Here is a 26033-nt window from a genome sequence, read left to right as displayed (position 1 = left end):
TGCATTTATGATGCTGCGTTTAGCAATGTGGGAAGCAGTCTCGTCTCCTAGGGCTGGCCTCTCCTCATCTGCCTGAGGGAGTTTAGTTTCGAGTTAAGTAAGGGAAGGAACCCTAAACTCACCCAGGTCCTGGGTGGTCCCTGGTCAAGGTTGGTCTCTGCTGGGACTTCAGGGGTGACTTTCAGTCCTGGAAAGAAGGGAAGGCTCAGGTGTGGGCTCGCCTCTCCCTGCGAGGCTCCTGTCGGCGGGCCCCGAAGCCCGCCCTGTGCTAGAGGAGACGGAAGTGTAGCAGGTGCTCAAGGTCAGCCGGTCCTCACTGAGCTCTGGAGGGAGGGCGGCTCCCAGGGAGGACTTGGTACACTATTTCAGTCCTATCTAGAATGAGAGCGGTGTGCTCTTAAACCCTTTTAGTTCAGTGTGTGTTGTTGGTTTTTAACTGGAATGGTTGTGCCTCGTGTGGACAGCACAAGGAACAGAGTACCTGGTCTGTGGCGCACTTGCTACACACACACACACACACACACACACACACACACACACACACACACACACACACACACACACACACACACACACCAGGCTGACTGTGCTCTACCCAAACACTGTACCACTTGTGTTTGGGCATTTGCTTCAGGAACCTTCCAGACTGATGCCCGACAAGGGCACTGGATGACAGTCACCAGGATGCAGGGCAAGACGGGGGAATCGCCCGCACCCATGACTTCGCAGCCCAACGTTGTAATTAGGGTGAAGGTCCCGGCTCATAATAAGATGCGTAGCCAACGCAGGCTAGAGATCTGGGTGAAGGGGGAGCTTGATTTTTTGCATATTTAGTCTTTTGCCTTAGTGTCTGGCCTGTGATAGAATCTGTTCCCCGGCAAGAGCGACGTGATCATTAGTGTTCTGTAGCTTGCAGTCTTCTTCCTTACTAAACAGGCGCAGGAACTCTTGCATTTGCCCTTTGCCCAGACTTCTTACTGCTTGTTCCCGAGTGCGCTCGGCCCCTCACCTGCTGCCCTTCACAGGAGCCGAACGATGGTGCCTGGCTCTGCTCACATGACCGGCACGCCACAGGGGCTGTTTTCCGAGTCGCTGCTCCTGTGTTCTGGAATTGTTCCTGCAAGGCGGCCTGGGGAAAGGCAAGAAACCCTTTGGGAGACCCGACTTGGGCCCTCCACCTGCTAGCTCACAACCTTGTGCAAATCAAATTGCATTTGGGGTGTGCGTGTGCGTGTGCGTGTGTGTCTGTGTGTGTGTGCGCGCGCGCGCGCAGAGAAGACTGGTTAGTCCATCAGCCCCTGGCCCTGTGGCTCCGCTCTGCGGGCTCCTTCCTCGCTGCAGTTCTTGGAATCCTACCGTGGGGAAAGCCTTGCGTGTCCGCGCCGGGTGCTCCGTGGCGGGAGCACCGGCACTCTCCTCAGTGCTCTTCATTATCTCGCGGGCCCAGGTGGGCACGGCCGCCGGCAGCCGGCTCTGTGCAGCAGGGCGTAGGCCGCGAGTTAGCGGAGGGGAGGGAAGAGACTTAAAGGATTATGGAGATTTCAAGGAGGCTATTGGCCCGGTAGGTATCTTCCTGAGACGTTCATTATCAGTCACGATTTTTAAATCACATTTGGCACTTATCCCAGCCTTATTTTTCCCTCTACTTCTCTCTCCATGGCTCTCCATTTTTGCTTCTCTCTCATACCCTCCTGCCTACGGAAGTGGGAAACAATCTCCAGGCAAGCCAGGTGCATCGGTGCTTCCCAGAACCGGCCGCGGCAGTCCGTTCAAGCCGGCAGAGTTGATCAGAGGTGAATGCCGAGCCGAGTGGAATGGAAATTAATGACAGTGACCCTGACTGATACCCACATCCCCTGCTGGGGAAATTAACAACTGTGTTTATCTCTGCTAAATCTAGGCCTGGTGTAGCAAGAGGCATCCTGTCAGGACCAATTTGAGATCATCAAATTAATTGTTACCTGTGACAGGCTGACAGGTACGGGAAGTGATAAATAGCTCCTGCTGAAATTCCACTGCCAGTGCTTCTCATGGCCAGGGGGTGCGGGTGATGAAGCAAGCAACACCCTCCCTCCTGACAGCAGCTCGCCCCCTTCCAGAACGCCGGGCCTGCCATCCGGGTCCCTCGTTAGCCCGCGCTCTCCCCCGCCTTCGTGTAGCCCCTGCTCCAAGCACGGTTCCCGTTGGTTTCAAGAGTGCTGTTTACCAGGAGGCAATGTGGCTGATATTTTCTGAGGCATTTTCTGGGTCCCTGGGAATTGCCAGGTGACTGTCCATGAGACATGCCGGGGAATGGTAGCTGTACACACACACACACACACACACACACACACACACACACACACACAGTCTCCATCCCCGTGCTGAGACGCAGTGGGCGTGGCCAGAGGCCAGGCCGCTACACCCCCATTGTGTTCAGGAGCTTGGACTGTGCTTGCCATGCCTGGTACTGCAGGAAGCCGCCGCAGAGGACGCTGGGCGAGCGAGTCCAAAGGCTCTTCAGCACTTCCCATGTGCCCCTCCCCCTCCCAGACAGGAGGGTGGCAACCGCCCCTGTCGTCCCGTCATCTCGGGTGCAAGCCCACTGGAGTCGCAACTCCAGGAAACACGGCCCTCCTTATCGTCTGTTCATCTGGGCTTGCTCCTTTTTTTTCTCCCAAATTCTTTCCTGTTGTTGTTTTCCCCCCCCTTTAGGTCTTACCTGATGTTGTTGTTGTGTATTCATGTTACAAGTTTTCATGCCCTAAATACTATGGAATGCAGATATCAAGCCCTTTTAAGTGGTTATTTCTTCCTGCAGGGATTTAATAACCAGGTCAGTGACCGCTGTCTCTTAGACGTCGTGATGAATGTAAACAATATTTAGAACTGCGACTCTGTGATGTGATTGGAAAATGGCAGCGACTGGATTGATGGCAGGGTTACAGTACCCCGTGCTACTGGGCCCGTTCTAGGACGTAGATGCTGAGCGAACACCGTGCTCTGGGAATAAAGATGTCAGTCGGTCCGTTGGGTGGTTGTCCCCCCGCCCCCAGCCTACTTCATGGGTGCCCTGAGTTCTATGTCTGACCCCCTGATTTAAGAACTCCTATGCTATACGTCTTAGGTCTGTGTTAAAGCAAACCACACGTGTCCAAACTTACACGTCAGGTCTGCTCTCATTTCCTGTCACCTTGGGCAGCTTGTCAAAGGCCTGGGTTTCCACGTGACTCGCGGTTCTGAGCCCCGTGGGTCTCTTTCCGTAGAAGAGACCCGTGGCTTCACTTAAGAGGCTGCGGGGCAGGTCTGCTTGCCGCTCCCAGTCCTCATCACCCTTTCCGTTTTCAAGTCAGAGATAAAACACTGATGGAATGGCGCTCCCCGGAGGGATGACACCCCTGATGTTCAGCCCCCAGGCCTCGCCCCTTCCAGACTCTTCCTGTGCACACTGTGTGCGCCTCTGTATGCCTGTCAGGAGCCAAGTCCCACCGTCAGGGCGGCACTGGTCGCTGTCCCCTCCCGCCAGAGGCTGGAAGCTGAGGTCAGGGAGTGGACCGGGCTGCTTCTCTGAGGCCTGTCCTCCCGGGCTTGCCGATGACTCCTTCTCCCCGTCGTCCCTCGGCTGGTCTGCATCCTAATGGCTTTTTCTTTTATACCTGTTCTGGGGCTTGAACTCAGGGCCTGGGTACTGTCCTGGAGCTCCTTTTACTCAAGGCTAGCGCTCTACCACTTGAGCCACAGCTCCACTTCCAGCTTTATGCTAGTTAATTGGAAATAAGAGTCTCAAAGACTTTCCTGCCTGGGCTGGCTTTGAACCACAGTGCTCAGATCTCAGCCTCCTTGAGTGATTAACCAACGATTAGCCAGGGCTAATCACTTCTTATAAGGCCGCCCATTGTATTGGATCCCAATCCCACCCTGGTGAGCCCATAGCTGAGGTTCTGGGAGGAGGGACTTGAGCATGGGGGCGGGCTTTGGGGGGAGAAAGCATCTCAGCCCCGAGAGTCCCTCACTTGCACCGGTTGCTGCTGGCAGGTTTCCCCAGAGGAAGGGCGGGTGCCACCGCACACTTTCCCCTGACCCACTTACAGTGCTGGGCTCCCAGTCCTGAGTCGCAGCCAGTCGTGGAAGGCCGATTCCCAGGCTCCGTGAGGAGCAGGCCAGGTGCCTGTCCTTTGACTAGGAAAATAAGACAGATAGCAAAACCCCCATGTAGGGTGGGGCAGTAGAGTGTTCCAAATGACCAGAATGCAAGGGAGAACTTAAAGCGCCAGGAGTCGAAAGGCGGACAGCCTAACTCTCTTGAGTGTAAGCCCAGCAAGTCCCACTGTTTTCATAGTCCAAGGAAAATGGCCCTCCGGTTGGGCCTCTGCCCCAGCCCCACCCTGTGCAGGGCCGGCCTTCAGCAAGGAGCGAATGTGGATGGGCCACAGAGCTCTTGGCTTGAGGTAAAACTCTCATGGAGGTGAAATCCAGACCAGACTTGCCGAGGGGAAGACCCCTCTGCCATAGAAGCCACCCAGGGCCTTGGCCACTGTGAGCCGTCATCTGCCTGGCCCTGTTACTTACAGTGTGCAGAATATTCCACACACACACACACCCCAGGCTGACATCCCCATCACCCCAAACGTGGAGGGGCGGCCCCGTGGCGGGATTGCTTTCCTGTTTGACAATTTCAGGTATTTCTGCAGGTCAAGTCCTGCGTTCACTCAGGCTTAGCTAAAGCCCCGAGTGCTGCTTATTAGCTACACCATGTTTTCCCTCTGCCTCCTTTTCCCATGGTGCACGCTCAGGGGAATCTCATTTCAACCAATTTTCCACGCGGGTTCTGTCCAGCCCACGCCGTCAGTGCGGCCTGCTTCCGTCAGTCGGTCCTGCTCAGCTGCTTGTCCAGCCCTGAATGCCCACGGGCCTGCTTTTCCTCCGCCCCACCTTGTCCATCAACACGAATGCGCACACACACACACACACACACACACACACACTCGCGCCTCGGGGCCGTGTTCCAAGCAGGGGACACTACAGCACGCGTGAGCGGACAACCTGCCAGCTTGCGTCCATTGTCGTAAATGGCAGACCTGTCTGCTCCCTAACACACCACCCAGACTGTAACGTACTGGTGAGGAAGTGCGCGCTCGCTTTCGCATCCCACCGTCACTGGGTCCCAGCGAGCCGCCAGCTCCTCCAAGTGGGGCGCGACGAGCTGTGTGCGTGGAGGCATTCCTCGAACATGGCAGGTGCGTGTGTACAGATTGTTATTCGTAGGCTGTGTTAGATCTCTTCTCCAAACCTTGTTTTCTTGAAGGAGTTGACCGTTTTCCCTGACTTCCCTGTGGCTCTTTGCCCAGGGAACACAGACTTTAAGTGGGTGGAGGGTTTTCACGCATGGAAGCCGCCCTCATGCCTGTGTCTGGTTACGGGCTCTGAGAATGAGCTATGGGCCTGTCACGTGGGAGTGTGTTTAGTCACTTTTTCCATGGCTGGCAGAAATACCTGAGAAAAACAACCGATGGGGAGGCATTATTGATTTTGGCTCGTGGCTCTAGAAGTTTCAGTCCACTGTCCTGGGCTGTGTTGATTCTGGCTGCAGAGCATCATGGGAAGGAGCATGAGGCCCAGCCCAGTCACCTCCTGACAGGAAGCCATACGAGAGGGGGGCTTGGGACAAGAAACCACTCCCCAGTGACCTGCGTCCTTCAGCCAGCCCCCTACCCGCCCCCAGAAGAGTGCCACCCACTGGGGGGCCCAGCCGGGCCGGCAGGGGACATTGCCCACCTAGAGCATACCCAGTGCATAACACGCAGAGTGTGGCCGCAGCCCACGGTCGCTGAGAAACACAGGCGTGGGCACTCCGACATGTTCCCACAACAGCCCTGCTGTGCTGTCCACACCAGGCCTGGCCGTGAAGCGGGCTTAGTGAGTGGCTATCAGCTTTGCTTTTGTTTTGTTTTGCTAGCCCTGAGGCTTGAACTCAGGGCCTGGGCACTGTCCCTGAGCTTCTTTTGCGCACAGCTAGCGCTCTACCACTTATGCCCTCACTCTACTAACAGATTTTTGGTGGTTACTTGGAGAGAAGAGTCCTATGGACTTCCCCGTGTGAGCTGGCTTTGAACCACGGTCCTCGGATCTCAGCCTCCTGAGTAGCTGGGATTACAGGCCTGAGCTGATCGCGGCATTTTTAAACAGTGAAGAGGGAGCAGAGACTGTTAGTAGAATGCACAGCATACTATAAAAGCCAATATTGTTTAAGAGTGTGTGTGTATCTGTCTGTCTCTGTTTGTAGTGAGCTTCTTAATCCCCATGGGAAGAGGTCATGGGTATGTGTACATGAAAATGCACATGTGCGCTTGCACACACACACACACACACACACACACACACACACACACGGAAGATCCAGGGACCCAGGGTGGGCGCAGCCAGGCTGACCGGGCAGCAGGCCGGTCAGCCCCGGGAAGGCTGAGATGGGCCGGCGGTGGGGAAGGAATTCCCGGATCATCCTGCTTGGCCAAGGCAAGAGCTCGTTGTGCCCTGTGAGGGTCCCACGCCGAGGGTTCCACGCCGACGAGGCACGAGTGCCGAGGCTCCCGGTCCCTCTGTCCCCCGCAGGCCCGTCAGTCCTTCCACACCCATCACCCAGGACGGCCCTGCTGGGTCCCCACCACGGGTGGCCAGCCAGGGGGAGGGCTCCCCGGAGACGCCACACCCAGGCTGTGACGTCGCGGCATCTGGCACAAGCCCCGGATGCTGGCTACCTCCGAGCCAGCCATAGTGCACAAGCCTGAGGAACCTTGTTGTTATCGGTCCCTTGTGAGTTGCTGAATTACCTGGCATATTTATAGCAACTTCCCGAGAGCTGAGTCACTCACCCACCCCTTATGGGTCCTCGGGTTTATTTCTTTCCATTGCTAGGGGGAAGCGGCTTTTTAGGGCTCACATCGCGGGCCGCTCCCTCTAAGTGGTACTTGCAGAATTCGAAAATAGGATCCCACGAGCCGGCGGCTGACGCGGGAGCCGTGTGGCGTGCGGGGAGCGGCCGGCCGTACGGGCCTTCCCCGCGAACCCCCGGCCTCCTTCCCGGAAGGCCAGCCAGTCCACTCCCGGCCTGGACAGAAGGCCAGCCAGTCCACTCCCGGCCTCCTGCCCGGAAGGCCAGCCAGTCCACTCCCGGCCTGGACAGAAGGCCAGCCAGTCCACTCCCGGCCTGGACAGAAGGCCAGCCAGTCCACTCCCGGCCTGGAGTGCTTGGATTGGCCTGTTATTCTTAAGAAGAACCTTCCCTTCGGTGCCCGCAGCCAGTGGGTATACTCCCCTGCTCTTCGTGTTCAGTGATCAGTGTGCTTCGTCAGAGTAGCCACACACACACACACACACACACACACACACACACACACACACACACACACACACACACCACCAGTGACTGTGATGGCACAATGGCCCTATGTGAGAAGGGAATTGCAGAATTAAGACCTGGGTTCTGCAGGGTTTGATTTTTTTTTTCCAGTCCTGGGCCTTGAACTCAGAGCCTGAGCACTGTCCCTGCCTTCTTTTTGCTCAAGGCTAGCACTCTGCCACTTGAGCCACAGCGCCCCTTCTGGCTGCTTTCTATATATGTGGTGCTGGGGAATCGAACCCAGGGCTTCGTGTATACGAGGCAAGCACTCTTGCCGCTAGGCCACGTCCCCAGCCCCCTCCGCAGGGTTTGAGAATCGGGCTGAGGCGCCGGCCGCCCGGCCCTCGTACGCGTGATGGCGGCCGCAGCTCTGCGTCTTGAGGACGCGCCTTGGACGGCACGGCCCCTGTGGCCCTGGGTTGGGTCGTTTGCCCTGAGGGACATCCTACAGCGCCACCGTGAGCTGCCTCTGAGCTGAATCGGACCTCATTTCCTGCCGTGTCTAAGCCATCGTAGAATTTTATTTGTAGGGAAGTGCAGCCCTTCCTGGCCACCAGCAGGAGAGTAGGGCAGTCCTTTCCTGCCCCATCTGTTTACTCAGTCTCCCCAGAGTGGTCTTTAACAAGGCTGCCCCCCAGGGAACCCTCCCACTCACCTTCAGTGACGGAGATTTGACCGACTCCCTGCAGAAGGGCTTAGCCCCAGCCCCCTACCGAAAGGTGGAGAAATGGCCACGGGCTTCCAGGGCCCAGAGGACCCAGGAGGGGGAGCCTGGCTGCTTGGCAACGCCGGGACGGTGTCCCACTCCGGCCAGACTGTGAACAGCAAAGCTCAGTCTGCACATCGCTAATCACTGCTGCAGACTCCGAGGCTCGCCACGCACACGACGCCTGGGAACCGAGCAGCAAAGGGCCGCCCCCTGGCCAACCGCGCTCCTTGTGTGCATTTGCTGAGCACCACGCTGGGCGCTGGGTGTGCAACCACGTGCACTGCTGTCCTTACGGTGGACGGGAAGTGTTCACGGCAGCCGGCCGGGAAGACCCCAGCCCCGCCCTCCGCGTGGGGGTCGAGGAAAGCGGCGGGAAGGCGGCATGTGGGCAGCCTCCGAGGTCGGCATCTAGCAGCTGGCTCACAGGCGAAGGTCATAGCAGGCAGGCAGAGGGAACGCTAGTGTGTCTCCATGAGGGAGGGAGTCTTGATTGAGAGCCCCAGTAAAGCTGAAGATCTTTCTGGAATGGTGGATCCGCTTGGAGTGACCAGACCTGGTCGTCCTGCCACATCTTCAGGACTGAATGAAGGCGCTGTTAGTGACCACAGGCCCCTTCAACTCAACTCTCCCGCCAGGCCTGTGGTACCCGAGGCCTGATTCGCTCCCCACATTAAGTGTCCCCGCCCTCTGCTGGTGGCAGGGGTCACCGCAGGCCACCCGAGCCCTTTGCCTTTTTTTGTTTGTTTGTTTCTGTTTGAAAAGGACGGAAGACAAAACACAATGCCATCTGCCAGCGCAATCATTTCTGAAAACCACAGTGCAGAAAATGTGTGTACTTAGGTCCCGACAGCCGTTTAAGGGCTCTCTTGGCCCTGTTATTGAGCCATAAAGATGCCAGTGTTTTCTTTATATTCAGATCGGTTCCTTATTGAGGCAAGTGCTGAGGAAAAGCAACAAATTGCTTCTTGAGCTGGAAAAGAACTCCTGATTCACCCGTGCGCTTCGTGCAGGAGGGAACTCCGCCTTTCCGTGCTCAGAGCCAGTCCTCCGCGCCGGGCTTCACCAGTCGTTGGGAAACAAGCCATAGAGCTGCAGACGGGTTTTACCCAGGCACTTTGCTCCTGCATCTTTTTGCCAATCCTGGGGCTTGAACTCAGGGCCTGAGCCCTGTCCCTGAGCTGCTTTTACTAAAGGCTAGCACTCTACCACTTGAGCCACAGCGCCACTTCCATCTTTTTCTGTGTATGTGGTGCTGAGGAATCGAACCCAGGGCTTCGTGCATGCTAGGCCAGCGCTCGACCGCTAAGCCCCGTTCCCAGCCCTCTAGAACAATTCTGTATTGACCTTCCCCTGACGCAAGGTGGTCAGGCGGGCATTCTGGTCTGGAATAACACGGTGCAGAGCAGTACAGGGCCAACAGCACATGACCCAGAGAAACAGGGTTCTTGGGTTTTGTTTTTGGTTTGGGGTTGTTTTGGTTGGTTTGTTTTTGTCAGTCACGGGGCTTGAACTCCGGGAGGGTCACTACCAGCAGGTCAGGTCCTCCCAGTGTCCCCCACAGCTGGGGGCCGACAAGGCGGCGAGGCCTCGTTCCACTGTGAGAGGGGTTGGCAGCTGTCACCGGCTCCCTGGGCAGCCCGGCGCTCTGTTCTTGCACTTCCCTCACTCGGAGTAGACGCTGGTGGAAGAGGAAAGCGCACTGGCGTGACAGTCCACTCGTGAGCACCCTCCCCGGCGTGGGAATCGGCCCGCCCTCCCCCTAGGCGCTCCCGGTGACAGGATCGCAGCATGACTCGAGTTCGTCCGTGCTCGGCGTCGTGTTTCCCGGAGGTGGGCCTTGTCCAGCCTGCGAGGGGCGGCCCGGGCTGCTCCTGGCCGCCTGAGCCACCAGGCCTGTGGAAGGAGCGCTGTGGGGATGGCTACGGAGTCCAGCAAGGGAGAGTCACCCCATGCACTGGACCCTGGCCCGAGCTCTGCCCTGAGCTAGGTGCCTTGCCCCGGGACAGAGGGGGGAGGGGGGCGTTAGGTGCGTAGCCCCAGGACGGAGAGGGGGGGCTAGATGCTTTATGCTTGCTAGACAGTCACTCTACCAGCTTTAGCCGTCCCCACTCAGCCCTTACGCAGCTTTCTCTACGGCCATCCTAGCTGTAGTCTTGTGACTGCACGGGTCATTCTCCGGCTGTGCTGGGCACATTTTCCTGTGTGGCGCACAGACACTTCCTAGCCAGTTCTAGACTTTTCCGAGCATCAGAGGACCCGTCGGGGCTGGGCGTACGTGGGGGCTGCCACCCTCTTCTAGCAGGGAAGCTGAGAGCTCACCACAGCAGAACACCCCCCCACACACCAGCCCATCACTGAGTGCGGCAGGTGCAGTACCTGTGTTGACTCTGAAATGTGTTTCTTTGATGCTAGGCTGTGTTTATCCTAAAAGATGTCTTCTTTAGCGAAGTCTGCAGTGGGGGGAGGGGGGTCGTGATTGTGCATTGCCCCATACTGTCTGAAATAGATGAGGCAGCTGCAATTGAGTGGGTACTAGGGGACCCCTTCCTCCATGTAATTTCCTCCTGCCTGTGGTACCTGCCCCGGGGTGCTTAGAACAAAGGAGTGAGCAAAACTCAGGGTGGGTGGGTACCCTGGATTCTTCAGAGGCCCTGGGAAGTCCGGGGCTTCTCTACTTTTAAGTGGGGGGGTGGGGGGGGAGGGAAGATGGCTCTTAAAACAGCCAGCAGCTCCTTCGCCCATCCTGAGGGAATGGAACACGTTGATCGCGCAGGCTCTGCCCCCGCCCCCGGCTTGGGGTGGGCTCCAACGCCGTAAGGGGGGGCCAGGGGACAGGGGTACAGGAGTCACGTGGCTCTACCCACCCAGAAGCACTGGAGCAGTGGGTGCCCGTCACAAAACCACATCCCCGGCTCTAGACCGTGTTCTCTCCGGCCTAGACTCCCGCTTCCTGCGCGGGCATCGCGCTGATTCACCTTCGTTCAGGCTCCCCCGACCGTCTGGGGGACCTTAAGGAGAAGGGACCCCAGCTTCCGCCCAGCCTGGTGACCGCCCTGGTCAGCCTTCTCCCGTCCTCGGAGGACTGGCAGCGCCACCTGCTGGGCACGTGCGTCCTCAGCACCTGGGCCAGCCCGGCCGAGGCTCAGAAGAATGACCTCACGGAGAAACGGCCGCTCCCCTCTGCCGACCAGCCGCGCTAATGACTACTCTGGTGCCCAGAAAATGAATAGCCCCAATAAATTAAGACCAGGCCAGAAGCATAGTCCAAGAATTCAAAATGGGCAGGGAAGGATTTGCTTTCCATCTAGTTACTGGGAAATGATTCGAAAGCATTCCAGGTGGGAATGTATTCTTTCAACAGGTTCCACGAGCGGCTGAAATGAGGCTTGAGAACTTGTTTCCAGGTTGCCAAGGGGGCGGTGTGCCCTCCCCACCAGCCTGTCTGCGGTACCCAGGACGAAGCTAGCGAAAGCAGGCCCCTCCCTTGACACTGCCCGGCACGGCTGGAAGTCTTCCATCCTGTGGAGGGGAAAGTGATGGAGAGTTCCCACCCTTAGGACCAGCTTGGATCCCGCCTCTTCTTTTGACCTGGGACAGAAGCCCTTACTCTTCCTCCTCCACCTCCTCCTCCTCCTCCTCCTCCACGTGAGGCCCTCCCAAATGAGGGACTTGAACTCATGGCCACAACCATAGGCCCTAGACAGGCTTTGCTCCAGCGACACTGTGCAGCCTTCAGGGAGATGCTGACTCTCTGATTCACTGTTATCTATAAAATGGCAACAACACTGGAGAAGAAGGTTCCATGGGCTAGTTCCCCAAGCACGTAACGCGGTGTTGTACCCACAGTAGGTGATCCACGAAGAGTAACTGTTACCCTCTTAGATCGCCCCCTCCTCTAGAGAAAGCAGAGCCAACAGCATCTCGAAAGCTGCTCATCTCCCACCAGAGCAGGGCCGGGCGGGGCAGCGGGGCAGCGGGTGCCCGGCGGGTCTCGTGCGCGTGACATTAGCCGCGAGTCCTTCCAGAGCCCCCTGCACTGGCTTGGCGGGGTGTCTTCTCGGCATCTAACTGGAAGCTGTGCTCGAGCACAGCTGAGGAAAGGGGTGGAAACAGAAGCCACTTGAAGCCGTGCCGGAGGCCGGGCCAGCCAGCGTTCCTCCCGCCCGAGGCCCTGCCCTGCCCGGGAAGAGGTGCCACACTGGAGTGGAGTTGCACCCGTGATGGACGGCCACGCCAAGCAGGAAGCGCAAGTGTGTGTGTGTGTGTGTGTGTGTGTGGTGTGTGTGTGTCGCTGGGAGCCATCAGGCCGTCCCCAGGTCCACAGAACGGCGGGGCCCAGCGCACACGCACACCGGGGACAGCCCCCCCCCCCCGGGGCTCCTGCCCTGGCCTCTTAGGGCGAGGCCTGTGCCCAGAAATGTCACCTTGTAGCCAGAAACACAGCCGTGTTGTTCCAGACCCCTGCCGGCGAGGCCGCTTGGGAGTCCTGGAGCACGGAAAATGTCGGTGATGGGCAGGAGCGGCAGTCATTGGGACTCGGAGTCGGGCGGAATGTTGGCATCCAGTCCGGTGATGGCCGCGTTGGAGTTCGGGGGGAACTTCAGGCTCCATGGTGTCAAAGCACGTGAACCTCCCAGCCAGGCTGCGTGGGGGTTGTTTTTTCCTCTCTGGGCACAGCCATGCACCCAGCCTCGTGGCCAGGCCTTTCTCACTTGTGCACTGCTGCGTAGCTTCCCTACCTCGGAGAGCTCGGGAAGCCTTTGCTAGACCGCTCTGACCAACAGATCACACACGTTGAAGAAAGAGCTTGCGAACTAGGGGTGGGAAAGGCCGGGCCTTGGGGCTTGGGGCAAAGCTTGCCGGGGACCCGCCAGGCGGCTCGAAGCAGACGTGCCTGCAGGCTTCGCGGGGGCGTGGCTCTCGGTGTTCGTGAGACAGAATTTGGGGAGGGGATAAGGAGAATGTTCTGGAGGTGGGTCGTGACTTCCTATTGCACCTGTACCTCGCACTGCTGAATGGCAAGGCAGCAAATGGTCTGCCCTGAAGCAAGCTGACCCTCAGAGGTGCAAGACCAACCCCGCCCAGGCTCCTTCTTGGGGCACGTTTCTTTTTGTTTTCTTGTTGTTGTTTTGCTTTTGTTCTGTGCTGGTACCAGGCCTGAAACTCAGAACCTGGCGCTCTCATTCCGCTTTCTTGCTCGTGAACAGCGTTTAACGGCGCTCTACCACTTGAGCCACACCCCCCGACTTGTGCAGTTTGCTGGTTAACTGGAGATGGACTCTCGCAAACTTCTTTTCTGCCCAGGCTGGCTTTGAACCGCAGTTCCGAAGGTCTCCGTGGGTGTGAGCTGCCGGCATGTGGCTGTTTTGATTTTCTTTTTCAACACCTCACCTCCCACGTGGTGGGGGCACAGGGATTCCCCTTCTTTCCCCCCCCAGAACGGGCCCAGGGCCCATCACGCGGGCATCGCAATGAGCAACAGAGGAAGACTCCCGTCTCCTGGCTTGCTGAAAGGCTCATTGTGCACCCTGGAAGATGGATGGCCACATTCTCGTCGTCCCTGCTCCCCTATCGCAAATCGCGTCACTAAATCCACGCCTCCTCTTGTTTTCCAGCCCTCCTAAGCCCACCGTGTTCATCTCCGGCGTGATTGCCCGGGTAAGTGCTCCGAGCTGCCCCGTGGCATCTCCCGGTGGGGGGGTAGGCCCGGCCCCTGTCTGGGGATGGTGTTTCCCTCACGGAGCGTGCTCCTGCGGTCGGAACTGGGTAGAGCCCCCAGCCAAAGCCGCTGGCCTGGGAGGGAGGGAGGGAGGGCATGTTGTGACACATGACAGCTATATGCAATGAAAATGTGTCCCTGAGTTGAACAGTGCTCAGTCACATCCATTCATTTATGCCCCACCCCACTGCCCCATTGAGGACATCCAGAACCTTCTGTGGGAGTGACCCAGCGGGCCCCGTCTGACTCCTTCCCCGTCCTGTGCCTTTCCTGGCGGGTCGTGCCAGCAGGAGACTGTGGGTTTGGTGATTGGTCACAAACAGCACAAGTGAGGGGCCCCTCCAAGCCACCGACCCCCCCCCATCCTCCGGCCACGGCAGGCCCTGCGCCCCATCATCCCGCGGGTCCCCCTCCCCGGCTCCTCAGCACGCGTCTCCCCGGCTCCCCACAGGGCGACAAGGACTTCCCCCCAGCGGCCGCCCAGGTGGCCCACCAGAAGCCCCACGCCTCCATGGACAAGCACGCCTCCCCCAGGACCCAGAACATCCAGCAGCCCCGCAAGTGACCCCGCAAGCCGCCCCCCGGCCCCCCACCCACCCACCGCAGCCCCCCCCCCACCCACCCCGGCAGCCCGCACGGCCCCGCGCGTGCGGCCACGAGACCGGGGCCAAGCTCCTCCCTGCTCCTAAACTTCCACAATCAAATGAGAAACGGCTCACCCGGTAGGCGGCGGGGGCCGGGCATGGGAGCAGGGCCCCTCCCCCCCCAGGTGCCCCGTGCGCCCAGGAAGAGGAAGTCCTCACTGCCGCCCTAAGTCTGCGCTGGCGCGGGGGGAACGGCGGCCCTGCCCCTCCCTGAAAGCAGAAGGGCGCACACACGTGTGAGGAGGGGGAGGCAATGGCCTCGTGCTGGTTAGCAGGAGGAAATGCGGTAGAATAAGCCACGAGTCGCCATGGTACTGAGTCCGTCCCCCACCCCGTGACCCGGGAGCCCTCCCCCCCCGCCTCTCCCCCCCTCCCACCCCACCCCACCCCCCCGCCGTGTGGGTGACCCAGCAGGCAGCTTGAAGTCCGCTTTCATTCCCGGAGTCATTGTCCTCCAAATGCCACCCGGTCTGCTCCAGTTCAGACAGGCTCCCCGGGATGGGGGGGCAGGGGAGGGGGTACCCCCAGACTCACCAAAGAGCTGCCTGGGCGCTTAGCAGGTGTCCAGGGTAGAAGAGAGAAAAGCAGGTATGGGAGAGAGTTGAATGTGTGAAAAGATGGCGGAGAACGCCCCCTCCGCCCCCCCCCAGGGACCTGAAGCCCTCCTTCCTCTGGGAGGGAGAACGCAGCCGCCTGCTGCCCCCCCCACCCTCCACCCCAGCACAGGTCCACCCAGACCCTCCACCCTGGGCACCTCAGATCCTCCAGGTCCTGTCTTTGCCCCCACCCCCACCCCCAGGCTGCCCTGTTCTGCCCCCTGGCTCATGGCTGCTACAGCATTCCCTGCTTTGGAAGCTTCCAGAATGCTGCTCGTGGAGAGGGCGCGCCTGGCTCCCCGGCACGGCACGGCGGGGTTGGCCGCGGGCCTTGTGGAGCTGGGAGCGGCGTCTGTAGAGCCAGCCCCCCTGAGCACCATCGCCAGGCCTCGCGCGTCCCCGGTGCCCCCCCCCCCTTCCCCGACGGAGGGACCCGGCACCCCGCATTTCCCAGCCAGTGCCTGGTGCCTGGTGCTGGGCTTACAAGAAGCAGGCGTGGGCCCGGTGCCCTGTGCGTGCCTTACCCACGCGTGCCGGCGTGACCCAGGCGGCTCGGGCCATCCGGCGCCCGCCATGACATCCGGAAGCATCCATGGCCCCACGTCCAGAGGTGCGGGCCCTGGGCGCGGCCAGCCGGACGGACGCTGGACCGACAACCACACGCTGCTGTCCAGAACGACCTTCTCCATCACTGACTTCTCAAGAATAACAATGATGATTAAAAACCCCCCGCATGTCTTCTCTTGGTTTGTTGTTCTTCCGCCTTACATCTTACGGGGGATGCCAAATGGTTTCAGAAACGCACGCACACGCACGCACACGCACACGCACGCACGCACACACGCACACACACGTGGTGGGTATTTTCCAAGCTCGTTGCCCACACACAGAGGTGAACGGTTGGACACCTGGCACCTCGAGTGTAATCAGCTACCGTAATTGTCAGTGAATGAAAAGCTTAATGCAGCGGGCTGAAGCTTTATGACTTGGGCCGGCGGCTGGTCCCGTGCCAGGCTGGCCCGGGGCGGGGGGGGGGGGGGTGGGGGGACACATTTAAAAGAGAATCATTCCCGGTAAGCCCGCGGCTTTGGATACGCAAGGCACGTGCTTGTCTCAGAAGGTCCAGAGCACAGGAGGAAGACAAGCAAACGCCGCTGTCAAGCTGCGCGGGACAGGTCTGGAATCCGCAGCCCCCGATGGCTGGCCCTCGGCCAGGTGTCCCTCCTGCCTCCCGTACCACATGGAAGACACGCCAATGCTCTTACTCATTGTGTATCGTAGGGCGCCAAGCTGTGCTAAGTGATAAGCGATGGTGGGAACGCCAAGCAAATGAGGCCCAGGACCGAGCCAGAGCTTTTCCCATCTCCACGCACACCTGCTCCTCCACACGCGTGTCCTCATGACAGAGGACCACACCCTGGAGCAGCGCAGCACGAGGCCAGACTGGAGGTGTGACTCGAGTGGTAGAGCACCTACCTAGTAAGCGCCAAGGTCCTGAGTTCAGATTCCCAGTATCTCCAAATGTGCTCTCCGTTGAGGGGGAAGCAGTTGAAGAACGGCAGTGTGGGCAGGGCCCCCCCCCTCCCTCTGGGGCCCCTAAGGGCGGAAACTGACCTCCGGCCTCGAGGTGTCGGCCAGCATTGCTGTTCTCGGGCTGCTTGGTAGCAGCAAGATCCACTCTGGGCCGCGTGGCCGCGTGGCCGTCTCCCTCCGTGAGCCTCTGTGTCCGTCGCCCCTCTCCGTGGACCCCACGCGGCGGGTCAGTTCATGGCCTCGCCACTCCCGCACGGCCGGATCCACGCGAATGGCCCGCGAAGTCCTCGTCTGCAACCACGACCCGTGCGCAAGTCCTGCGGGTCAGGACCCTGTTCAACCCACACCACCACCCGGCGCTGCAAAGCCAAACCCCGGCGCCCAGCTCACGGCGTAGCGGCTCCCGCAAGCCGCTTTGCAGAAAGGCCCTGTGAGATTTCCTCACCGTGACTGGGCACAGAAGGCAAAACAGAGGAGACCGGGGAAGAGGAGCCCCGGGCACGGAGGCTGCTGTGCCTGGGCCCGGCAGCTCGCGACACTCGGCCACACTCGGCCTCGGCTGGGGAGCCGCCGTGTTTCTGCCGGTTTTTCTGTGTGACAGTGCCCGTCAGCAATCTGTCCTGCTCACGGGTGGGGAAACTCCACGGCAGCGTCCAGGGTCCAAGGTCCGTGTTGGCGCCGGGCACCGCTGGCTGTACCTGCCATCCTAGCTACTCAGGAGGCTGAGGATGGCAGTTCGAAGGCAGCCCGGGCAGGAAAGTCTGTAAAACTCTTTATCGCCAAGGAGCCACCAGAAAATCGAAAGTGGAGCTGTGCCTCAAGTCGTAGGACACTAGTCTTGGGCAAAAAGAGTGCAGAGACGGCACCCAGGCCCCAAGTTCAAGCATCAGGACCGGCACCCAAAAACAAAGTCACTGCGAGCAAACATTTCTCCAAATAGGAGACATCAATGGCCCATAAGAAAGGTGCTCCTTTCCCGTTACCAGGGAAGTGTAAATTAAAGCCACAGTGAAATGCCATTTCACCAAGATGGCTGGAATAAAAGAGTCAGGTAGTAACGGGTGCCGGCGATCATCAGAGCCCGGCACGGTGCCGGCGGGCGATCGGCACTTCCTCGCGCGGTGAGCCGGAGCCCGCGTGGCCCGGCCATCTGCCCCTGGCGTGGCGATGGGGCTCGGTCACGGCCAACGCCAGGAGGAGCCGGCGGCCGCAGGGGTGGGAACCTGAGCTGAGCCGAGGGGCCTCGAGCTCCCAGTGGCCAGACACAGACGGGCCCACGACTCAACAGCCCTGCCCTGCCTGGAGACCCGTCCCGGAGGTGCGGGGGGGGGGGGGACCCCCTGCGTGCACGGGAGTGGAGGGGCAAGGGAGGGGACCCCCAGCTCCGGCAGCCCAGAACTGGCGTAAGCGGGCAACATCCAGCCCGGCGGGTCTGCAATTCGTTATTTTTCCCAGCATCTGTCTCCTGCCTGCGCAGCTGCTGCTGTGCTGGGTAAACGCTGCTTTTCACACAACTGAGAAGTAAACTCCCCGCCCCCCCCCCACCCCCCCCCCACCCCACCCCAAGACTTAGCACCCTGCTGGCCGCTGCGGGATCAACACAAAGCAAACCCCCAAACCCAGGAGGCTTCGCAGAGCAGAGCTCCCGGGAGATCCGCCCGCCATATGCCACTGAAGGAGGAGGGGAGGCGGCCGCGGGGGGGGGGGGCTCCCAGCGCTCGAAACTTCTGCAAAGCAGGTGTGCGAGCCTGCGTCCCCGCACTTAGGACTGGAACACACAGTCAGGAGCCACCGCGCACGGCTTTCAGGCATGGCAGGCCACACACACAACACGAGTGCGATGCCACCGGAAGACTTACGAGCAATACAGCCCTCCCGTTTTGTATTTAATTCAATTAATTGCATGATGTCTGCAAGTAACAAAATCACCTATCAACACATGGCTCGGGATGCATTCTGCATTCCTGCCTCCAAGCTTGGCCTCCTGCCCGGTGTACTGGTGTATGCACTGTGTACTGGTGTATACACGGTGTACTGGTGTATGCACGGTGTACTGGTGTATGCCCGGTGTACTGGTGTGTGCACTGTGTACTGGTGTATGCACAGTGTACTGGTGTATGCACTGTGTACTGGTGTATGCACAGTGTACTGGTGTGTGCACGGTGTACTGGTGTATGCACGGTGTACTGGTGTGTGCACGGTGTACTGGTGTGTGCCCGGTGTACTGGTGTATGCACTGTGTACTGGTGTATGCACAGTGTACTGGTGTATGCACTGTGTACTGGTGTATGCACTGTGTACTGGTGTATGCACTGTGTACTGGTGTGTGCACGGTGTACTGGTGTATGCACGGTGTACTGGTGTATGCACGGTGTACTGGTGTATGCACGGTGTACTGGTGTGTGCCCGGTGTACTGGTGTATGCCCGGTGTACTGGTGTATGCACTGTGTACTGGTGTGTGCACGGTGTACTGGTGTATGCACGGTGTACTGGTGTATGCACTGTGTACTGGTGTATGCACGGTGTACTGGTATATGCACTGTGTACTGGTGTGTGCACGGTGTACTGGTGTGTGCACGGTGTACTGGTGTATACACGGTGTACTGGTGTGTGCACGGTGTACTGGTGTGTGCACTGTGTACTGGTGTATGCACTGTGTACTGGTGTATGCACGGTGTACTGGTGTGTGCACGGTGTACTGGTGTGTGCACGGTGTACTGGTATATGCACGGTGTACTGGTGTGTGCACGGTGTACTGGTATGTGCACTGTGTACTGGTGTGTGCACGGTGTACTGGTGTGTGCACGGTGTACTGGTGTATGCACTGTGTACTGGTGTAAGCACGGTGTACTGGTGTGTGCACGGTGTACTGGTGTAAGCCCGGTGTACTGGTGTATGCACGGTGTACTGGTGTATGCACGGTGTACTGGTGTAAGCCCGGTGTACTGGTGTGTGCACGGTGTACTGGTGTGTGCACGGTGTACTGGTGTATGCACTGTGTACTGGTGTATGCACTGTGTACTGGTGTATGCACGGTGTACTGGTGTATGCCCGTACTCCCAGGTACGAGGGGGCACGAGTAGATAATCCAAGACCATTCTTACCACCTTGCCCAAATAATAATAACTAAAGCTGAAGGTGTGTCTCAAGCGGTAGAGTGAGTGCCTGTCTTCAAGCATGGGGCCTTGAGTTCAAAGCCTAATCCTGCCAAACCAAAAGGGAAGAAATCATCTCCTGGGCTGGCGGAGGCTTCAGGCCCACCACCTGCAGGGCCGGTGGGGAGCTGGAGCCGTGGGGGGGGTGGGGGAGGGGGAGGGTAGCAGTGGGGTCTCAGCTCATCCACGGCAGAATCTCCTCTTGCTCAGGATGCGCAGCCTTGATCGGAGGAGGCTGTCTGCAGGGCAATCCACCGATTCAAATGTAACCCTCAGCCCTCAGAACCAACCACGCATCGGGGCCCCGAGGCCCCTGGAGCTCATTGGCTCTGGGTGGCGAAGCCCCGTGGGTCCGCCGGGCTTCGGTCGCCGCCAAGTGTGTGCGTGGCTCCAGCGCGTTCCGGCTGGCCTGGAACTCGCTCTTCCACGGCCGACTCTCTCAAATTCAATTAAGGAACGTGCGTGACAAGAGGAAATTATTTTCTCCCTGATCCTAAATATTATTGTAAATCTAGCTGCCATGCCTTTTCATATTTAAAAAAAAAAAATCCAACTTGTCAACTAGGGAAGAAAAACAAACCCACCAAATCGGATACAATGACGTAATCTGATCTCCAGGGTTCGGGTCTCGACCCGGAAGCCCTAAATGTGCTTTCTTTAATTCCATTCCCGCAGGGTCGTGTTGTACTGCCGCGGCCACACGACAGAGAACGCCCAACACCGTGTAGCACGGGGACTCTGTTTTCCCCCAAGGAAATTACCAGAACCTGTGTGTGTTGCTCCCCAGAGACAGCGAGAACTAAGGACCGCCTGGGTGACAAGGGTGGCGTCGCCCCCCGGGAACCCCTGGCGTTGTTGGGAGATGCGTCTGCTGGTCACACAGGGGGAGCGGGGGAGGGGAGTCGGTGGTAGCAGGTGTAAAACTAGGGGTGCGGCTAAATAGCCCCTGGGGCCCCGGGCAGCCCCCTACACAGGGCACGAGCCCGCCCAACATGCCCACGACACCCGAGCCCTGCCCTACAAGACTTGAAGTAATGTCGTGAGACCGTCGGAGGCGGCTTCCCCTCCACCTGGAACCTTGAAAACGCGGGGCACATCCCCATTTCTGGGGTGAGAGCATGTTGAGGGGGGGTCGCCGACGCAGCCCCCATGCTCCTGGGCGCTCTCCATCCCTGCAGCGGAAACGCAAATGGCTGTGGTGCGGATTGGCGCGTTAGACGCAGCAAAGCTGAGGGGGTGGGCGGAGGCACGGGACTGTCCTCGGACCCGGCAGGGAGGCAGGGAAACCACAGCAAGCACAGGGCGGGCCTGGCAATCAGCCCCTTCCACTGCCTTAAAGAACAGCCTAGAAACCTCTCTGCACCGTGAACGTGTGTGCCGCGAGCAATACCGGTCAAAGCTAACAGGACGTGGCGGAAGCATCTCCCTGTCTGCAGCTGACTAGGTCCTGTAACCATCCCCACAGATGGTCTTAGCACACCAAAGGGACCCCCCAAAACATTAACAACAAAACCACGAGGTGATTACCTCGCAGGCACAGAACTGACTCTCAGATATACAAAAGAGAACCAGCATCCATTTGCTGAGCAGGTATTTCTCCAAGGCCATAACCTGAACATAGTGAGATCATGATAAATGTTTACTTTGTTTAAGCCGCATAATCCTAGCCAGAGTTCTACTATCTTCCATTAATCATGAGGGCACTGAGACGGACATTTGCTATTGGAAAAGGTTCTGGGTCCAAATCGCCATTGCTGGTAGCACTCACCACCATTACCACCTATCCATCCCTTACCTGCTACCACCACCGCCACCCCATCATCATGACCACCTCCATCATCATCACCTCCATCATCATCGCCATCACCAGCACCATCATCACCGCCGTTCTCCTCACTGTTAACCCACTAACCACCATCAGAGCCCCCATTACCACCACCACGTGTCCTGAGCACTGACTACGTACCAGGCACCTCCACCTGCTAGGTACTCCTTCTTTGTGGATGTAGAATCTGAAATTCAGTGAAGTAAAATAGCATACTTAGTTCACATAGCTACTGGGTGGCAAAGCTTACGTGAATCTGACGCCAGGTTTTATGCTCCCTGCGACCCATATTTAAAGAACAAAATAAATAAAGGACTGCGGGGGGGGAGGGTAAGAGAGTTTGCCTGGCCTAGCAAGACCCTGGGACTGATTCTAAGCACTGGGGGGAAAAGGAGAGAGAGAGAGAGAACGAGAGAGGCTCTTCTCAACTGGTAGAAGTCACCCCAAATAGGGCCTCAAGATTTTGGGTTTTGCTTTTTTTTTCTTTTTTTGCCAGTCCTGGGGCTTGAACTCAGGGCCTGAGCACTGTCCCTGGCTTCTTTCTGCTCAAGGCTAAAGCACTCTGCCACTTGAGCCACAGCGCCACTTCGAGCATTTTTCTATATATGTGGTGCTGAGGAATTGAACCCAGGGCTTCACGTATACGAGGCGAGCACTCTACCACTAGGCCATATTCCCAGCCCCGGGCCTCAAGATTTTGAGGAACAACTAAAGCCAGAGATGTGTGCACTTCAAGTCTGAAGCCCATTTCTCTTGAAGGTGCCGGGTGGGGGGAAGCGGCTACACCGTGGAGGGAAGTAATCTTTGGAGGCAGGAGTTAGGGCCGCCTCCAAGCTGGGGCAGCTCGCTGTGCAGCGCCACGACCCTTCCGCGCGGACTTGCAGGTGCAGAGAGGGTGGACACGGAGCTGTGGACACGGAGCTGGTGGCTCCCGGGCAAAGCTGACGGGAAGCACAGGTCTAGCGTGGCCCAGGTGGGTCCCGGAACTCCGCCAGGATGCAGGCCGGGCCCCTCCCTCGCCTTCAGGGAGCTGCTTTTGCATCGCTTCCCCTTTCCACCTGCATGAGGAGGTCCGGCTGTGTATGTAAATGAAATAAATCCACTGCAACACCCGGACTCTGACTGCGCGGACCCCTCTCCGGAGGAGGTGGGCTGGGCGTGATGGAGAAAGTGTTTATTTGTGGCGAACTCCCAGTTGTAAAGCCCTTCTCTTTAGGAGGTTCAGTGGAAATGTGAGGAAATGACAACATGCACCTCTACCCCAATCCAAACAGGTCTCTCTCACACACACACACACGCACACACACACACGCACACACACACGCACACACACACACGCACATGCACGCACAAACTGGAAATTGCCATGCATTTCTTCCCATCTATAAACCTAAGTCGATCCAAATACCACACTTGTGTACCATGAAAAGGTTTATTTTGTAAATGATGCTTAATTATTTCAGCATTAATTTCCCTGTGTCTTTATGTCACATCGTTTTTTAGCTTCTTTGAAACATGACAAAAGTTGGGTGTTGTTGGAAGTCAAATAGGGAGAACACATTCTTTCTGCCGGAAAGTATCACATTTCACTGAAGGATAAAGAACCTCATGAATACGAACTGAAGCTGCTTCGGGGCTCAATCATTCCGAGGTCCCAAGATTGCCCTGAGGTCTAAATAGAAAAGCATCTTTTATAAAAATACTCACCTGAAAATAAAACCAGAAGTGTGCACAGTTCTGTCCCTATTCAACAGCTTTACAGCATCCAGAAGTTTCCTGGATCTTTATACAAGACAGAGCTCTACATTCAGAAAACAGCTTCTACCGTGATAACAGGCTCGCTACCACTGGTCCCCGGTGCCCAAGTCTGTCCCTCGCCACACATCACAAGGTCGCCTTTAAGTCCCAGACCCGTGGACATACAGGCGACGCCACGCAACCGCCATTAGAACGCAGGAAGCTCCAGTCAGATCAGCTCTGCTCCTGCGAACGCTTAGGGAGCCCCAAGATTCCAGCAGCCCCTGTGGGGTGCAGTGTCCTTTACGGATTCTTCCTGAACGTGGATCTAATACCCCCCAAGGTGCTGCTGGGGCTGTGTGGACACAACAGGAGCCGCGGCCTTCCCTAGAGCTAGGCGGAGGGAAACCGCTCTCGGCACCATCGTCCGGCGGAGTCACTGGAAAAGGCGTCAGGTCAGCTGGCACCGGGGGCTCGTGCCCGTCAGCCTGGCCACTCCTGGCCGCTGAGACCGGGAGACCATGGTTCGAAGCTGGCCTGGGAAGCCTACGAGAGTCTTATCTCCGGTGAACCAGCTCAGATCTGGAAGCGAAGATGTGGCTCAAGTGGTGCCTTGAGTTAAAAAGCCAAGTGAGAGCGGGGATCCCCGGGCTCCAGCCCCAGTCCCGGCTTTAGAAAGTGGCCAAATCGGTCCAACCAAAAAAACAACTTTTAAAAACTCAAAACCCTTCCCGTGATTTTGTAGCTGCTCCCTTAAAACGTCAGCGAAGAACAGTGACTCGAAGGGCGTCGGGACGCGTCGCGCAGCACACCCACGTGGGAATCGACGCGCAGCACACCCACGTGGGAATGGGCGCGCAGCACACCCACGTGGGAATCCGAGAGGCCGGCGGTGGCTCCGAGGCGGCCCGCCTCGTCCTAGGTCCTTCGTGTGGGCCCCGGGCTCTGCCGTCTCACAAAGCGGTGGCCCGCGGTGGGCGTGCCGTGTGGGAGCAGCCCGGGCCTGCGCGCCCGCACGGCGGGGGTGGGGGGGTGGGGGGGACACGTCGCCTTGGAGATGGTCCGTCCGGCTGGTTTGTAATTCGCACAAATGCTAAAAAAGGGAAAAGCATAGGAAAGCAGCGGCGGTGGGGCTGGCGGCGGGCTGCACGCGCCCCGGGATCCCTGAGAAGGCGCCCGTCCGCGGGCCCCGCGAGCAGGTGCGCCCCGCAAGGACGCCCGTCCCACGCCCGGAGCGGCTGGGGAGGCCGGCTGCGCGCTCCGGGGCGGGGGGGGGGGGGGGGGGGAGGGGGCGCCCCGTGTCTCCATCTTCTTTTCCGCACTGGGGCAGCTGGAGCAGCGCCAAGCAGGCCACGCAGGAGAAGCAAAGCGCTGAAGGAACAAGAGGAGGAAGAGGGCGGAAGAGAAGGGGCGCGGCCCAGAGGGGACGCGGGGGGGGGGGGGGGGGGGGGGGGGGGGGGGGGCGCTGTCCCCCGCGCCCTCGTGCACACGCTCCCGGGCAAGGCCGACCACGCAGGGCTCGGGAGCCGGAGCCCCCCGTGGACGCTGCCAGCACTCGGGGGCCCCCGTCTCATGGGACACTGGAAATGGGTGGCGGGGGGGGGGGGGGAGAGGGCTGGGCACACCCAAAAGCACAAGCGGCGTCGCACGGCTGTTGACACGGAGACATGCACGCGGGCACAGGCCTGCACGCCCACAGGCAGTGTGCACCGGCTCAAGGGGGGTGGGGGGGGCTCCCGCCATCCCCGGGAGGAGCTGCCGGGCTCACCGCAGTGTCGTCGGCCTGAGAACTCCAGAATAATCCTGGGGTGCATCCCCCCCCACCACCACCACTGCATCGACAACTCCAGCTGTGCACCTGCCGCCCAGTGGTTCTTGGGCGCAGCCGTCAAGACCCAGCCGAGATGAACCCCTGCGCTTCACAGAGGGCCTTGGGAAGTCAGGAGCTTCCAAGACAGGCTTCATAGTTTCAATCCATGGCTTCCAAGTGCTCTTTAGCTTACTATTTAAATAAAGTGCATATGTGACAGACACGCTAAGACCTAGCTACACTGCCTCACTGTCACAGGGACAGAGGAACCGGAAAGCTCCCACCGACTCAGAGCCTGCGGCGGGGGCCCTGCCCGAGTCCCGCACCTTGGAAATCCCGCACAGTTAGGCCTGGGAGGAGCTGAGCCCATCAGGGCGGTCATCAAAATAAAACAGAGTGGGGCTGGTGATATAGCCTAGTGGCAAGAGTGCCTGCCTCGGATACACGAGGTCCTAGGTTCGATTCCCCAGCACCACATATACAGAAAACGGCCAGAAGGGGCGCTGTGGCTCAAGTGGCAGAGTGCTAGCCTTGAGCAGGAAGAAGCCAGGGACAGTGCTCAGGCCCTGAGTCCAAGGCCCAGGACTGGCCAAAAAAATAATAATAATAAAATAAAATAAAACAGAGTGAAATCCACACAAGGAAATCTTTGGGTTTGAGCCTGGAGGAGAGGGCCATAGAGACGCAGGCCACCCAGGAGGAGCTGCCTAAAACAAGTTCGCTTAAAGCCAGTGGCGACCTCTCCCTCCCCGCCTCGGTGTCTCACGTACAGCATTCCCACTTCTGCACCCTTTGCCTCGTTTTTACACTTTAAAGCTACCCAGGTCGGATTTGCCTAAAAGCACATGCCGTCAGTTCTGTGTTTCCATCAACCATTTCTTAAATTGACCCCATTTTATGATGATGTTTTTCTTCTTCTAAGTTTAGCA

General features: G+C 58.6%; 1 protein-coding gene across 1 annotated transcript in view; it reads left to right on the top strand.

The window, feature by feature from the left end:
* LOC125367523 (death associated protein) overlaps positions 1 to 14429 on the top strand; it is a 31784-nt gene extending 17355 nt beyond the window's left edge. The window contains exons 3-4 of the mRNA XM_048368217.1: positions 13700 to 13742; positions 14255 to 14429. Coding sequence (XP_048224174.1) covers positions 13700 to 13742; positions 14255 to 14368 — 157 coding nt within the window. The 3' untranslated portion in view covers positions 14369 to 14429. The remainder of the gene's footprint in view (positions 1 to 13699; positions 13743 to 14254) is intronic.
* Positions 14430 to 26033: the final 11604 nt, after the last annotated feature.

The sequence above is a fragment of the Perognathus longimembris genome, chromosome 19 (assembly GCF_023159225.1).
Source record: "Perognathus longimembris pacificus isolate PPM17 chromosome 19, ASM2315922v1, whole genome shotgun sequence".
NCBI lineage: Eukaryota > Metazoa > Chordata > Mammalia > Rodentia > Heteromyidae > Perognathus > Perognathus longimembris.
This window is presented reverse-complemented; position numbering and strand designations above follow the sequence as displayed.